The sequence below is a fragment of the Anopheles coluzzii genome, chromosome 3 (assembly GCF_943734685.1).
Source record: "Anopheles coluzzii chromosome 3, AcolN3, whole genome shotgun sequence".
Taxonomy (NCBI): Eukaryota; Metazoa; Arthropoda; class Insecta; order Diptera; family Culicidae; genus Anopheles; species Anopheles coluzzii.
In genome coordinates this window covers 34,576,158-34,592,307 of record NC_064671.1, presented here as the reverse complement: position 1 = coordinate 34,592,307, position 16,150 = coordinate 34,576,158, and the positions used below count along the sequence as shown (strand labels likewise).

The window sequence follows — 16,150 nt, the reverse complement described above, 5'->3', positions numbered from 1 at the left end:
CATAATGTGTGTTTGGAGTTGGATGTTGTTTCTGTCTCCGGGGTGGTTCGATTGACGAGTGATGGTTTGATTCTTTTTTTGTTCTTTCTTAGGACATACACACACTAAACAGCGTAGAAAAAGCGAAGAACAGTGTGGGTTTGCACAACAAACATCCGAATTGGTTTTGTGTGGAGAGGGGATAAGCTCTGTTTGTGAGGCGGGGGAAGGATTCTCAACGAACACGTTGTTACTGATTGTTACGCTACACAGCACACTCAACACGGCTGAGAACTTCTAACTCATTGAGCGATTTTTAGCATTCACGTTCACAGAACATTGCTGTTTAACGACCCTTGCAACGAATTACTGCGAACCGACGCTCTTCGAGAACGAGTCCATCGATTTCCACTTGGTGCGCGATTCGCACGGTTTGCCGTGGATCTGCTCACAGCTTTTGACCGTGAGGAAGCTGATGCGCGGTCGCTCGATGCCCAGTTCCGTAAGGCTCGTCGTCTGCGGGCAGATACGGTGCGGGAAACGGGGCGAACCTCGGATACGATCCCTCACCGGACCTTGCTGCTGCACCGTCGAGGACCGTCTCCACCCGTTCGGTGGTAGCACAAAGTTAACGCGCGGTTCGGACCCGGTCAGTGTAAGCTCCTCCCTGGTCGGTTTGTCGATGGTGTAGATCGACTGGGGCAGATCGTCTTCGGTGTCGATTTCGTTGAAGATGGCTAGGGCCGATTTGCGTATCGCGCTCGTCGATGAACCCGTGCCTCCGAGCATCGTGGCCGAGGGAGTTTTGTGCAATCGTGGGGCAAACATGTGCCTTATCTTGCCCATCACACCGGAACTCGATCCATTGGGGAGTGTGTGAGGTTCGTCGCTTCCAACTCGACTGCTGGAGGTTAGAATGCGCTCACGGCTACCGGTTGGGGCTAGCGTTACTGCTGGATCGATTTTGGGCTGCGAGCTGAAAGCGATGTTCCGCTTCATGGGCGAAAGCATTGGATCGACCGAGGGCCAGCTGGCACGCGGAATTATCGGTGGAAGCACCGACAGCAGCAGCATGGGCAGTCCACTAGACCCGTGAGGCCGGGCGATCGCGCAAGGTCGTGAGTCGGGCAGGTTGGGTTCAGAAGAAAGCGGCGAACTTTGTGGCGATCGCTCCTGAAGTGCTCGCTCCAGGCGGCAAATTTCGGCGTCCAACAGCTCCAACTCCTTCCGGTAGACTCGATTCTGTACCTCCACCCGGAATTGAAGCTCCCGACGATCGTCCAGCACAAACCGGCGCGTATTGAACTCCATCTTCAGCCCCATGCTGTGAATGATCGGATCGTACACTTCGCCCTTCTCAAAGATGTCCTTAATCTTGGGCAGAAACAGCAAACAAAGTGTGGCCGTCGTTGAGATCAACACAAAGCCCGCCGTTATGATGAACGCTAGCGTCACCCGCTCGTAGAGAAGGTTCGCTAGCACGACCACACTCGCACTGGTGATCACCACACTGTACACCGAGATGCCAATGTACTGCGAATCGTTCAGTGCCGATATCTTCACGTTCCTCGTCTGCCACGCCATATACACACCGACCAGCAGGAGTAGTCCCTTGTAAGCGTACAGCATGCCCAGCCAGCTTTCGTAGTGCCTTGAGCGGCAGAGTTCCACCTGGGGAAGGAACACCACACTCCGATCGGTGGTACTGATCTCCAGGGAAAGGTTGTGCAGATGCCGTTCCATCGGATCGGCCGCCATCCAGAACGAGACGACGAACGCATCCACAAGCAGCAGTGCACCGATCACCGAGATAAGCTGCGTGTCTCGCAGGATCTTGTCCCGACAAAGTCCTCCGGCGCTGTGCGTGAAGATGCGATAGACCCGGAACGTTTTTGCAAACATTGAGCCAAAGGCAAGTGAAAAACCCGCCGACAGGAAGTAGATCCTTGCCATACAGATGGTGGAGAAGGTAACGCTCGACCAGGGTAGTGTGGAATGGTCCAGGCCGAGCAGAATGGTGGCCGTGTACACGAGCATACAACCGCAGACAGTGATCGTGCTAAGCTTGGGACTCGATAGCTTGATGGCTCTGCAACAAAAAACAGAAGAAGTTGATGATTAAAACAAGAATTTTGAGGTGATTCAATTAACCAACAACACTCACTTCAACTTCCGGAACCTCAAATTCAGTCCCAAAAACAGCACCGAAATCCCAATCCCGATCAGCGACAGTATCACCACCGTGTAGAACGCAAACGGATCGATCGTATCCACCCTCAGCCGCAGTATCCTCTTCGCAATCGGCACCTGGCCCCCCGGCCACACGATCGGCACACAGTACCGGCAGCCAAAGTCGAGCGTCGCATTCTTAGGATAGTAAAACGCAATCATCTCCAGCTGCCCTGCCCGGATCTGATGGAACGAGGTCGTCCCAATTCGGTCCGCACCCTCGAACGAAACCGGTCCCGAGATTCCATTAAACTTGAGCAGATCGAACTGGCGCAACAGCTCCTGAGCGATATCGTACCGCGTGTAGTCGTAATCGGCCAGCCGGACCCGGTGCGGCACCGACTGGGACCAGGACCGTTCGGCACCGCGCAATGCCAGCGCCATCGCCCACACCGCATCGTACGTTTGCGGCGCAAACTGGGACACCGCACCGGTGACGTTCATTTCCCGCAGCTTCTGCAGAAAGATGTCGTTGGTCTGGGAAAAGGCGATTAAGCGAAGAAACAACAATCACCAAACAGCGGTTCTTAATCCCACCGCACAGTGAGCACAGCAATGTAAATAAATAACGACTGATGGGAAAGGATGGGAAAGGATTATCGGCAAATGGATCGAAGCGAAACAGCACACACACACACATACACACACACACACGCTTACCAATCCACTCAGGGCAGTGCCCATGCCAACGATGCTATTGTAGCTCGAGACGATTATTAAGTTCTCCACCGCCGTCAGCAGTGCCCGGGAGGTGCATGGTGCACTACCCGTCTCGGGTAAGTCGCCCGCCAACCACCAGGACGAGATGTACGTGTCCTGTAGTATCCAGGCGTACTCTGCACCGTACATACCAAGATTGTAGACCTAGAAAGAAGAAGAAGGGGAACAAAAATGAGCAACGATGGTCACAAGGAAGAAGAAGGGGAAAAAAGCATGCTCTCTCCCGGGGGAAATTTATCCCGCGGCAGGTTCGTCGTCGTTTGGGGGGGGGGTCTGTTTTGCTTACCTCGCAGAACACTTGCGGGGCAATTTCATGCGAAAAGCTTCCGATAATCACTCGCACATCACGGTCCTTTGGGGTGGTTAGGGTGGAGTAGAGAAGAGACAAAATGACAGCATCTTTAGCCCCGCTGGAAGACCTTGTAATAACCGATTCGAAACGACGGGAAGCGATTTCTATCGAACAGTCAAAGTGCAGTGAATTGTAGCTACGTGTGCAGGGTACCGGGGTTTAAGGATGGAAGAATGGATGAGGATGCGGTGATGCTGAAATGAAGGTGTGTGTGTGTGTGTGCAACAAACAGATGATGAAGATGGCGTTTCAATGTTTTTTTGCGCGTGAAGATACGCGAGGCTCTTACCTATATAACTTTAGTGTGTTATGGTAGAGGTGGTTGTGGTGGTGGTGGTGGAAGTAGTGGTTGGCATGACAAGGGACAAAATTACAACAACACTACTGTAACAAAAAGAACGCTACTTGTAAGAGACTGAGCAACAGGAATCAGGGAACATCGGAAAAGATGCCAAGGCACTCTCGCACTAAAAGGACTCGTTTTAGGGAACACGGAAGATACTACATTAATACCCGCAGCAGCTTCAGCTGTTCCTTAAAGTCAGTTTCGGCAAAGGAAATCGTCGCCGCGCAGGTAATGTTGGCCCGCTCGAGCTCGGTCACGAGATCGTTTACCGCGAGCGAGTAGCCTTCTTCGTTTTGGGAGAAGGTTGCCACCGTGTCCCAGCCGAAATGCATCAGAAACGCTATCCGGGCGGGGTGGTGCGATGAGTCCGGTGCGACGGTGCGGTAGAAGAGGGGGAACTCGCGCCGATCACTCAATGCTGGGGAGGTGGAACCGAACGAGACCTGCAATGGTTACAAGAATTTGTTATTTCGTATAAGAACTTGGAAATTTCAAGGACAATTCCAATACCTGAAGGATATTCCAGTAGGGAACGATCTTCGCCAGACTCTCGGTAACTTCCGAGCAGGCTGACCCGAGCACCATGATGATCCGCTTGCTTTGATGCGTGTAGAGCGCGTGAAAGAACCGATCAACTCCAACGCCCGGATCGCACTGCAACACAAAGCAAGCGTTGAAGTTTTTTTTAAATCCTTCGCTAACTCCCCATTACGCCCCACGCACTCACCTTCGTATCGTTCGTGATGAGCTTCAGCTTGTACCCGAGCAGCAGCCCACGCCGGTTGATGTGCTGTACGGCCAGCTGTGCCGCCGCCAGCTCGCTGAGCCCCTCCCGGCGAGTCGCTCCCTCCCTCGAGCTCAACTCAAACAGTCCCAGTATCGTCACCTCGCGGGCACGACGCTCACTGCCAGCCGGTCGCGTCCGCTCAAACACCGTATTGATGATGTTCCGATTGTGCTCGTTCGTTTGCACGCTGGACTTCCGATTGGCGGCACTTTCACTTGCCAGCAGCGTGTCGAAAAGCACCAGCAGCAGCAGCACCATCAGCACCACCGGCACGTAACCACTCGAGCCGGCCGTTGTGCGACGCATCCTCTTGAGCGTGTTGAGCGTTCCGTTGGAGCTGGTTCGACTGCTCGCCGTAAGCCGCTGCCATCGACTGGCGTCCGTACCGAGCCTGTGCAGGAAGCCGCGGGAACACCACCTCCAACACCGTTCGGAAACGGGGAAAACGTGGTTTATCCTTTCGATAGAGCGGCACGTGCTGGCACGTTCAAGGGTGCTCCTGTGACCAATGCCTGTGTGAGAGCAGCCAAAGCGAAATTGTGTGAGATGATGGGGACGAAAATTGGACAGGAAAAACGCCACAAAAAGCAGACCGAAAGACAGCATCACTTCCACAAAACTGGGCCGACTCTCGATATGCCTAAGCGGTACATCACGACGAAACCCCTTTGCAAGGCGGCTCTCCAGCTGGATTTTGGGAAAGCATTTTTGCGTTATTGTAATGCCGGAGCCGAGGGAATGGTAACAAAAGCAGCACTACTAACTGCTATTTGGTGCATGTTTTTAAGATGAAGTCCGACAGTGTCCAGCCCAACATAGGGAGACAATAGGGACCGGCCCGAAGCCTTATTTACAAAAGCAAAAGTTTTCCCATTCCATCCCATTCTCATCCCTTTTACAGTTTTGGAGGTGGAAGGTTCGTTCCTTCTACCCGGTAAGGCAGGCCTGCCTGTGTCTTGCAAGGCAAGTTATTTTTAAAATAAATCCCCTGATTATACCATGATCCTGCTTTTCTTTTTTCTTTGTGTCGTTTTTTCGTTGTTTGGTTGTTGGTGTCTCATGTGGTGCTTCATGCTGTATAGCCTTTCGTTGCAAGGAGTAAGTTGCTTTTGGGGGCACGGTACGACGAGAGAGACAGAGCAACGATTATTTGCTCCTCCAGAGAAAGCATAAATCATACATTAGCTGTACTGGGAAGTGGAGGAAGTTTAGCGGAGGAAGAACTTACATCTTGCATCTTTCCGTATAAGTATGGGCTCTTGTCGGGCCGGAGAACTAGAAGCAGGAGAGAAAGTTCTGTCAAACATAATCAACTCACGAGCGTGAACATCGGAGTTTGTGTAGAAGCGTGTAAAAGCTGTTCGACAAAATGCACTTCTGGGCCCCGAAGTGCATCACCCGCCCAAGTGGGATGGGGTGGGAATTTGTGGGCTGGATAGGATCTACTAAGCTCTACTACAAATACTGCCTTGTATCGTCGAAGGTGTGTTTTATCAAACCAAACACGATTAAAAACTCTATTGCTGGCAGCTGGCCCATAAAATCCTTCATACAGCAAATTGAAAAAGTTGCTCTCCGTAAGGAATTAATTAATTCTCAATCTTTTTGTTTTGTTTTTACCGTTCAAAAGGTCAGGGGGTTAACACCACTAGACTGTAATTTCATTCTTTTGTAAAAGTCCCAAATCGAACATCGAGATGAGCAGTGCATACTTTCAGGCGCAACCCAACCCATCCCTCACCGTGACGCCTAAAGTAATGCAATCTGCATAACAAGATTGCCATTTTTGCACCTACACACACGAATTAGTATCGTGCGATTGTATCGAGTGAAAAGGAAAGCCACCGGAATCGTTTCATTTCGTGTTGGATTTTCTGTTTCAAATACCTTTTCATTTTCTTTGCTTTTTTCATCTCAAACCTGTCGCAATAATCTCTTGCGCGATTCCGCGGAGACGTATAATCTGGCACGGCTAATGCTATTATTTTGATATAACCCGTAATACCCGCCGACGACACAGCGCCGGCGTTTCGGCTGTGGGAGTATGAAGAATTTCTCGGAAATCCCCAAAAAAACGTTATACGATCCTCATTAGAAAGGACGAGTATTTGTTCGGGCCCATTTGTGTGTGTGTGTGTGTGTGTGTGTGTGTGTGTGTGTGTGTGTGTGTGTGTATGTTTTTTCGTTCCATTTTTTTGCTGTGTGTGTTCGCTATCCTTTTTTCCGTTCCCAAAAGCCACTCGACGATGCGCCTCGTGTACAGCATCATGTCGCGGCGGCAGCGGCGATGGGCATGTATATTATTAGCCCGGGCACATGAGTCTGTAAACTTTGATGAGATTGGGCGTACGGGCTCACGCACCGTGCGTTGCCATGCCAACTCCCGGGCACAAGTGGCTGTGCTTGTTGTCAAAGCCAATGTCAAAATGTGCTGCCGGGCTTGCGCCGCGATGGCATTAATTTTAAAGCATCCGTCCGCGCGAATCCCTTCAAGGAAAGGCCACCGACCACCGTTTGCGTAACATCTTCACCGTTGACGCTGATGTGCTTCAAGCAACGGGTCCCCTGATCTGCTGTTCGGACAGGAGAGGGGGGGGGTTTGCGGGATGAGATGTGTACACATATCACATCTCCATATCAGTGTCCCTTCGACTTGATTTCGCTTGATTTGTCCACCAACCCAAACCATTAGCCTTACACATCATCCACCTGAGACAAGTGAAAGCGGGCGCACGCGAGTGCGGGGGATTCTATGGAAAACGCATCAGTGAAGTGACCTTCGAGCTGGAACCCCTGCGAGCGCCAAACATCAAGAATCAATTGCAACTTCCTGGGAAAATGATGAAACCACGACGATGATGACGGGGACACAGGACGACCCATCAACCGGTCTGTTCAATCCCGGCTTTGGTGGCTTTGCTGTTGGCAAACGAGGGTTAAAATACAATCCCTCTTTTCAAACCCTCCGCTACGTGACCAACACAATAGAAACGTATGGGGGAAAGCATGAGGACGCCCACTAGAATGGGTGAATGAGCACCGAGACTCGCCGGATGACGAAGGCCCATGACACAGAGCGATGCCTGTATATGTATATTGTCTCGATCGGGATAAATGGCTAACTGTGTGCCGGTTGAAAGTCTCGATAGTCTATTGAAGGCCGCTTTCCAACTTCAATATCCGTAGCAAGTGCAGGGGAAATAAATGACACATGGCTAGGCTAGATATTACATTTGCTAGCTGTACCCATTCCCCAGCTAAAAAGCTTTCATACTTTCAGGCGAAACATTCCACTGCGTTTCGTTTATGTACAATTTAATTACTATCCCGAAAACGCTGTTCGCATGTTAAAGGTGTCAGCTTCAAACCAAGATTGACACGTTAACACCATTCCGTGCTGTGAGCCACTAGGCCAAGAACGGATTAAAGCCGCTGTGAGCACCTGCAACACCTCGAGCCACCCATCCACCCTTCAACACACACACACACACACACACACACACACACACACACACACACACACACAGACCTTCCCAACCCGCAAGCAAGGAGCACCGGCTCATTGAAAAACATTCCACCATAACGATGGGCCGATGGGGGCTTTTGTTTCTCGGCGTTCCTGTCCCTCGACTTGCGCTTGCGGTGAGCTTTCTTCTCGTTCTTTTGTGTGCACACACACACACCAACATAGTTACCTCCCCGGGCTCATCTCAAGCATCCCATCAGGCTTTTGGGATTGCGGTTGTTGTGTGTGTTTTTTTCTCTTCTTCACCTTCTTCTTGTTTCTGCTCACCATGTTCCTTTACCGGCGGCCGAGTTTCGCACGTACCGCGCTGCCGGTGTGTCCTTGTAATGGCAGTTGCAACACGCGACACGGTGAGCACACGGTCGCAATAAAACAAAATAAAACTAACCGCTCGTTTCGTGTTCCCGGGCATACCCCGGGGGTGGGGGTGGGAAACCCACTCCATCGATGTGGTGGAATTTCCACCGTATTTCCCAGCGGTGTTCGGTATTCCGTAATAAATCCCCTCCAATTGTTCGAATCCATTTGGAAAGGATGATGCAGGGGAGGTGGCGCGTGGGGAGCTCTTTCGCTGATGGAGTAAGTTGGAATTGAAAGCATGGCATGAAACGGTTAAAGGAACTACAAAAGATGGTGTTTTGCCGCAGGTTACAGACATTTGGGTGTTTTTCGATCAATTCGCCTAAAGGTATGCAACAATGACGTGTGCTATGCTGCACATGACACATTTTACGAATAACTTTATATTGCTTCTTTGATCACTTGTTACTGATGGAGAGAGTTTATGCAGGGATGGTACACGTTTTTTTAATCTCATATCTGAATACGAAAAACAACCAATTGATGAACCTATCAAAAAATATCGATATTTCAGTTTGTAGAAGCTCTGAATCGTCCCTGAATTTGTTCATCATTGTCGATAAACAATATTTTTACGGAAACCAATTGGATATAAACGTACATTTCGTTGAATATTATTTAGCGCCTAAAGGTATGCAAAGTACGTTATGTGAGTGTCAAGATCTATTAAGGAGAACAGGTCGATGCAAATCCCATTGCTAGGTTGCCATTTTCAGATCGCTTTTGACAGTTTCATGAAAAAGTGTTTACAAAAAACGGCTAATAGTTAACGTGGAAAAGTGGACGAATTTACTATTAGGAAGATTATATTGGTTAAATTTCTTGCAGTCAATCACTTCTGAAGAATAAAGGAAAAGTAATTGCCGTCTACTCTGTATGCAGATAACCTCATTGCTTGCCATTCCGTGGCCACGAATCACTACCGTTTGCAACGGTCCTGCTGGAAGAACGAAAAGTTTATCAGGCATAAAACAGCACTTTACATGTTCCAACTGGGTAACAGAAGTCCTATTTACTTTCATTTAAACACTGAGAGTAAAATGAAACATCGAATCGGTACACACAAGTACAGTGGAGCGCCGTTTATCCGGCTTTCCGTTTATCCGTGCTGTTGAGAAATCACAGTTCAATACAAAAGTGACATTGGGTTATGAGGAGGATATTTGAAAAAGCGGTTATAAGAGCACATTGTCATAACAAAAACACTATAATTCATGGCAAATTTTTAAAATTCTCTTTCGAAAAACATGAAGTTAATAAAAACTGGGTTATTTTTATCAAAAAATAAGAAAAAATTCCAAAAAATAACCAGGAATTTGTGATAAAATATGTCATTTGACTTATTATCCGTGTTATTCGCTTATTCGGGCGAAGTCAAGTCCCGAGAAGTCCGGATAAACGGCGCTCCACTGTACAATATGCATACCGTCTTCTGCTTATAACCTGGCGACGAATGATAAAAGAGATCCTTGGATTGTATCAGCCATGTGATATTCTAATCTTATTCTAATTCTTATAATATTCTAACAGGAAATGAGTGCAAAATGTTGAACAAAACCCTTATTCGTTATTAAAACCCTTATGGACGTTGCTATGGTCCATCGCTAAACATAAACAAGGTTCAATTTAATTGTCAAAAATTTCCCATGGCCTTCTGTCAATTTACTCTAAACGCATCGACTTGTTCTTTTTCAAAGACTTTGGTCACAGTAAAAGCAAATACTAACACTTGCCAGCGTTGCGTTACGCCTAAAGGTATCTAACATAATTCTTAAAGAGATATTTAGTATTTTGGTAAAATAAATAAATTTTAGTGTCCACAGTGACAAAAATGAATATATTAAAGACTTTTATCCAAGAAGAAAAGCAATATGTAAACATTACATGTCCACCAGAACCCAAGCCAGTATAGAGATAACTTACATACATTTAGGCGCTCTCGTCTGATCTTCCTAGGCTGACCTTAAATAAAAGCTACTGTCTGCAACCCCCTTTCCTGTTTTTTTTTTTTACTCAACCATTTAATGTAACAAGAAAATGCACTTAAAGACGAAGCCCATCTTGACCGACCTCAAAACTAGATTGTATTGATGGAAATCATTACGGAAAGCTTCTTCCAGCCTGGCGGTTTCGACCAAGCCGACCGTAAACCACCGGCCGAAGACGATGGACCAAAAGCAACAGCACACACACACACACACACAAAAAACAGAAGGGGGTAAAAGCACTCGACATAAATTACAATGACCACAATAGGTAAACGAATGGTTGGACAGTTTGTTTCACCGTGTTTATCCTTCTGTTCCGTCCGGTTTCACAAAACCGTTTGCGCCTCTCCCGTTTCCCCCGTTTTCCCCGATTGCCGATTGTTGTTGAAAAGCTGCTGAAGAATTGTCTTTCATCATTGTTCGGTGCTTTGTTGTGGTTATTTTCCGCTATTTTACTACCTCCTGTACAACCCGGCCCAGGTTTATGTTGTTCACAGTGCAATCGAGATACACACAGACACACACACAGAGAAACCCTTTACTTATGCCACGGCATACTGACCAGAAAGCGAAAAATCCTCCGCAAAACTCGATGCCACTGAAGGACTGAATCGGAGCGCGCTGGAGGACCATTATGGAATGTTTTTCCACCGACTTTGACTGGCTTCTGCTGGTTTGCCGAACGGGTGGTTGTTATATTTTTCCTGCCATCTTTCGTATTTATTGTGTGTTTTCTTTTCTGTTTCTGTTTCCACTTTGTCTCTGGGCGTTATTATTACAATTATTGTTATTTAAATTTTGTTTTAACCTCTTCTCAAGCTTCAAAGACGGCACCGAACGCTGTACGAAGCAAGCGCAGCTTCCACACACTTCCGCAAGTGGGAAAAAAGCGCTCCCGGGGCAAGGCAGCCACCCCATTTCCCCCCCGTACCGCTACCTGGGTAGGATAAGCACCGAAGAAAAAAGAAACCTTCCTTTTGCGCGCACTCACACACCGTCTTCTTGACTTCAAAACGCCACCTCAGCACAACCGCTCTTGCATCGTGCCGCGCAATTCCCTTCCTCCCGATTCCCCCGGTCGGCCCCACTTCACTTTGTTCTTCACAGATAATTGCCACAAACGCGACAAAACGCGCCGCACATCGGCGTCGTCCTTGCGCTGTGTCCTTGCTCTTACCGCACGCGCTACGTCGATGAAACGGGAGAGAGAGAGAGCATGTGTGTGTGTGTGTGTGGCCTCTTAAAGCGTGCTGAAGGGCTAAAGATGCCCTAGGAAAATTCACGCTGCACGATTCACACAGTTTACGACGGTTGCACGGAACCCGGAAACACATCATACACTTTCACTCCGCCGTCGTACGGCGCGCATCGGCACACAAAAAGCGGCATGAAGTGCGCTCGTTTTGAAATGCTCGATCGATTTTGCACTTGATGTGTGTCTGTGTGCGTGTGTGTGGGGCTGTTCCTGCACCGTACGTGTCTCCATGCATATGTGTCTGTGATGGGAGAACTGTTTCCCTTCTAATTGAATTTTAATTTAAATGCATTTAGCTCCAGTGCACTCGAAAAGCGGACCCATTAAACGCACCGGGATGGCGGGTGTTCGGAAGCCGGAAGTTCCTCCATTCTCGGCTGTCGGTTTGTACAGGTTAGTAAGCATGGATCCATGCCTCACAGGGTGGATCCCACCGTGGGATCCCTTCGTCCAATAATGAACTGAAATGGGAAATGGAGACGCCTCTATCACTGCAAATCTCGTTTTGAGCAGCGTTCATTAATCCTGTACATTCTCCCCAAAAAAAAAAGAAGGGACTGAAGCTATTTTTATTTCCTTTTTTCTCCAAGCACACACACACACAGTAACACACACATATTCAGTGAAAAAGCGCCAAAGGTCTGGGAATGGTCCTTTCAGTAAATTAATCAAACGAAAACTACAGCGAAGCAATGGGATAGAAAAAACAGCCCAAACCGCTCACAGTCACAGTCAAAGCTCATCAAACGTGCAAACATGTGTCCTTTTCGACCTCGATTGCTGGCTTTGGGCAGTCTGGCCCGAGCCTACCCACTTTTTTTACCTCTTCCCTCACCTCTCTTCGCCTTGCATGCCTGGGAGCATGGCACGGTCTTTACCTTTTTCGAATCTCGTTTTGTAGTTTTGATTGGATACTTTGGCGTCCGGGTCCACATCACCAGCCCCAGCGCCGGATCCATTTGCAAGTGCCAGCAGTGCTTGGGATTAGTGAGCCGAACCGGTGACGGTATGCCACTGCCACTGCCACCACCACCTCGTGCAGCAGTTCCGTTCCAATCTACTGCTTAATTCCCCTCGGGGGACGACACGGCAAGACACATTCGACACTGGCACAAACACACACGCGCGCGCGGTACACAAATGCCAATCCGAGGCGAAAAGGCAAAATCTTGACCCTTAAACACAATTGCACACACAGTCACACACACAGCAATACAGAGCAACACACTTTACAGCTACGACTCCCGGAGCACCAGTTTTGCCTTTCGCTTTAGCTTATTAACACGGGGCTGTGATGGCATCCCGCAACCCAAGCCAGGTAGGTTATTCGCCAAGCAGCAGGAACGTTCCACCCACCCATCCAGGAACCAGGAACTCAACGACACTTTAAAACGCCGGCTACGAAAGTGCAATTAATCCTCATCAAAGTTTTAAAGAGCGAACGGGGTGGCCCCAACGAAGCAAGTACGCGCGAGTACCCATTTTCCACGTCCCTGGCACCTCGATTTTCCGCTTCTTTTTTTTTTTTTTGTTTGGTTTGCTTTGCAGCTGAAGCGGAACGAGAAAAGCGAACGAAAGAAGGAAACTGCCTGCAGCACAAACTTCAAGTTCACACGGCCTGGCCGGAAAACCGGAAGCCTTTTCCCGACCCTATGCGCTACCGCACAGGCAAAACACGCACGCTGCGCGAATGGCAGTGCTCGTCACCAGCAACAAGCGCGCGTCCGCTCACGGCCGAATCTCCGATGCAACTGAACAGGCAGACAGGCAGGCAAAACACTTCGAGAAGGCGCAAGCAATGGGCCCCACTTCGATTTGCGTTCGGTGCGATACGACGCGGGAGCCAAACGGGGACGGGAAGGTGACAAAGAAGAAAAAAACAAACCCAAAAGGACAGGTTCTTGTTTTAGTCCTTCTAGTTCCTTCCGTGTGTGTTTGTGTGTGTGCCGTGGTGAGAATGTTTGTTTTTGCTCTGTTTTGTTCCTTTTTTCCCCATTTCGTTTTATGTTTTTATTATTGATGTCAATGCTGGATGCCTCCCCCTTCGTACTCGGTGCCCTCGGCGCGGGAGAAAGGGAATGATGCTTTTCGCATTTCCGTTTCCTTTCTCGCACTTCCGCACAGCATCCAGCATCCAGTCACCGTCACAGCGAGCCCCCCTTCTAAATGGAGTTGCTTCTTGCAGCGCAGCGAAAAACACTTCACTCTCGATTCAACCCCACGACGAACCACGAGCTTCGAGAGCCCTCGGTCCCGGTGTGTTTTTCCTGTTCCATATTTTTGCCTACCCATCCTCCCTAAGCCACCTGATCTCCTGCTCTCTTCTGCCCCACCAACAACCACAACCAGTGGAGCAGCCGATAGTGAGCGTGTGGTCGATGAAGTGGGATCTTCCCTGTGCCACAGTCCACATGCCAGACCAACTGCAGCAGCAGCAGCAGCCCCACTCCGGCCGCCTCCATCCTGTATGTGTGTTTGGCACTACTGCTGCACTACCACTACCAATCATCATCCTTTCTCATCTCCCCCCTCATCTTTTCTTTGGTAGGCTCGTTATTTGTTTTATTAATTATGTACCACGCTCTCGCTCTATATCGCGACTGTCGTGCCCGCTCATGTCGTGTCTGTCGTGTTTCCGGTCCTCCCCTATCATCCCTCGGAGTGAGACCACCACCACCACCACCACAGCATCCACAGCATCCCCGAAGCACGAAGCACCGAGCACCGAACACGAAGGACGAATGGCAAATGGCGTCGGCGCACTATCGGTTTCAGTTTTGCGCGCGCGAATCCTTCGTCGTACGCACGCCCCGGGGTAAAGAGGGGAAATTCGCACGTGCACGTCCGTTCATGCCGGCATTTTGGGTTGGTTTTATTTTGGCGCCAATGCTGCTCGAATAGACGCCGCTTTTTTGTGAGGTTATGTGTAACGGCATGCCAACAGGTGGTTGATGGTGGTAGCAGACTTTTTGTGCGTACCTTGATGACGATAGACCAATGCCGCGGGATGGAAATGGTAAACAATTCAATTCGGAAGAGTTTGGTTGCTGAAAAGCTGTGGGATTTTATTGAATTTGATCAACGAGTGAACGGAATTATTTGAACGTTAATCTTTATATTTCGATTGCTGTGAACGAATTTATTCTTCTTCTTGAATACTCGTATGAAGACATCGAAACAATATTATTTTTAGACCGCTGAGATGAGTTATACATGTTTATTTTGTGCTTTTTTGCCTTCTGCCGGAATACATATTTTCACATAAAAATTTATTGTAATTTAACTTTCGAGATAAACTAAACGACATATTACTTCTAAAAATGTATATTTACTTTTTACATTGCATACCTTTAGGCGCTTGACAGACCCAATGCAAGGATGTGTTTATGTTTACAAAAAATGATAAATCAAAGGATGCAATTTTGGCATTAAACCCATGTACGGATATATTTTTGATTTTAACTTTTAATTTACTCGATATCACATTTTATACGTATTTTAGCATGTAAGAAAACGAAACCTTTGTAAGCCTTGTATGCTTAGGAGTTTTTAGACTTTTAAGCCTAAATGTATGCAATGGTATTATATTTTTATTTTATTTTTACCAGAGTGACCAAAGATTTTTGAGGAGTTTATTTGTTTTATATCTAAAATGTATGATGATTATTGATGATTAAAATGACTATTTTTTTAAGAATAGCAAATATAACTGATATACCTAAGTAAGGATGTTTATATAAAACAATATTCAAGCTTGAATTAATTTTTAACAATTTAAAGATATAAGAAGGCAAGACGATTGTAAAAAAACAGAATAAATAAAGCAATAAATTATTCATAGTCGAACTATTGGTGTAGGTGCAATTAGTAGTAATGGAGCGTTCAATACCACACTTACCATCCAAGGTCGTCATTTCGGTTCACACTTGCCAATCTCAACGAAACAATCCGAACAACCTCTTCCCGGAAGGCACACCCAAATTAGAAACGGAGCAAGATGACCATGAAACCCTCCAAACAACATACCTCCTACTGTTCGAAATTGAGTTTTGTGGCTTATATTACCATCTACCTTCTCTCTCTCTCTCACACACACACACTCTCCAAAGAGACAGCATCTCGAACAGATCGATAGTACAAAATCGTCACTGACCCATGAACGCCACGAGCACATAAATTTAGATCACCGACCTCAATTATTCACAAACGAGGAGCCCACAGCCACACATCATCAGCTCAACTGCGGCCCTCTGCATAGTGTATGAGGTTAATTTCATAGAAGCTCGCTTAAAATCATTACATAAAAATTATCACCCGTTCTAAGCTGGTGACATAATGGTAATAAAAATTAATATCACACAATGGCTGGTGAAGCATGTGAGTTTGAGTCGGAAGAGGGAAGCATATATGCAAAGCAAAACAGCAGAAAAACTTTCCTTCAAACCCATTTTCCAACTAAAGCGGATGAAAAATTCTCCGAGCAAAAAACAACAACATTTGCACGAACTGCCAGTAAACCGCTCAACCACTTATTCCAACATTGGACATGAGTGTACGTGTATGTGTGGGTGTATGACTCGGTGTGGTCAGTTTGATGGTGACCTCTAT

General features: G+C 47.7%; 1 protein-coding gene across 1 annotated transcript; it reads right to left on the bottom strand.

Annotated features, from left to right (window-relative positions):
* Positions 1-49: 49 nt before the first annotated feature.
* LOC120959696 (gamma-aminobutyric acid type B receptor subunit 2) lies at positions 50-14,628 on the bottom strand. Its single transcript, XM_040383286.2, has 8 exons — positions 12,421-14,628; positions 4,354-4,925; positions 4,137-4,280; positions 3,794-4,069; positions 3,215-3,280; positions 2,869-3,072; positions 2,144-2,685; positions 50-2,068 (listed from the first exon to the last, which is right to left on the bottom strand). The coding sequence occupies exons 2-8, from the start codon at positions 4,717-4,719 to the stop codon at positions 346-348; spliced, it is 3,321 nt and encodes a 1,106-aa protein (XP_040239220.2). The 5' UTR covers positions 4,720-4,925; positions 12,421-14,628; the 3' UTR covers positions 50-345.
* Between the last annotated feature and the right edge of the window lie 1,522 nt (positions 14,629-16,150).

Coding starts and splice junctions, on each gene's coding strand:
- LOC120959696 (XM_040383286.2), bottom strand. CDS start 4,719: ATGCGTCGCACAACGGCCGGCTCGAGTGGTTACGTGCCGGTGGTGCTG. Junction 4,070..4,136: donor CCTACTGGAATATCCTTCAG/GTATTGGAATTG, acceptor TAACCATTGCAG/GTCTCGTTCGGTTCCACCTC. Junction 2,069..2,143: donor TTGAGGTTCCGGAAGTTGAA/GTGAGTGTTGTT, acceptor TTTTTGTTGCAG/AGCCATCAAGCTATCGAGTC.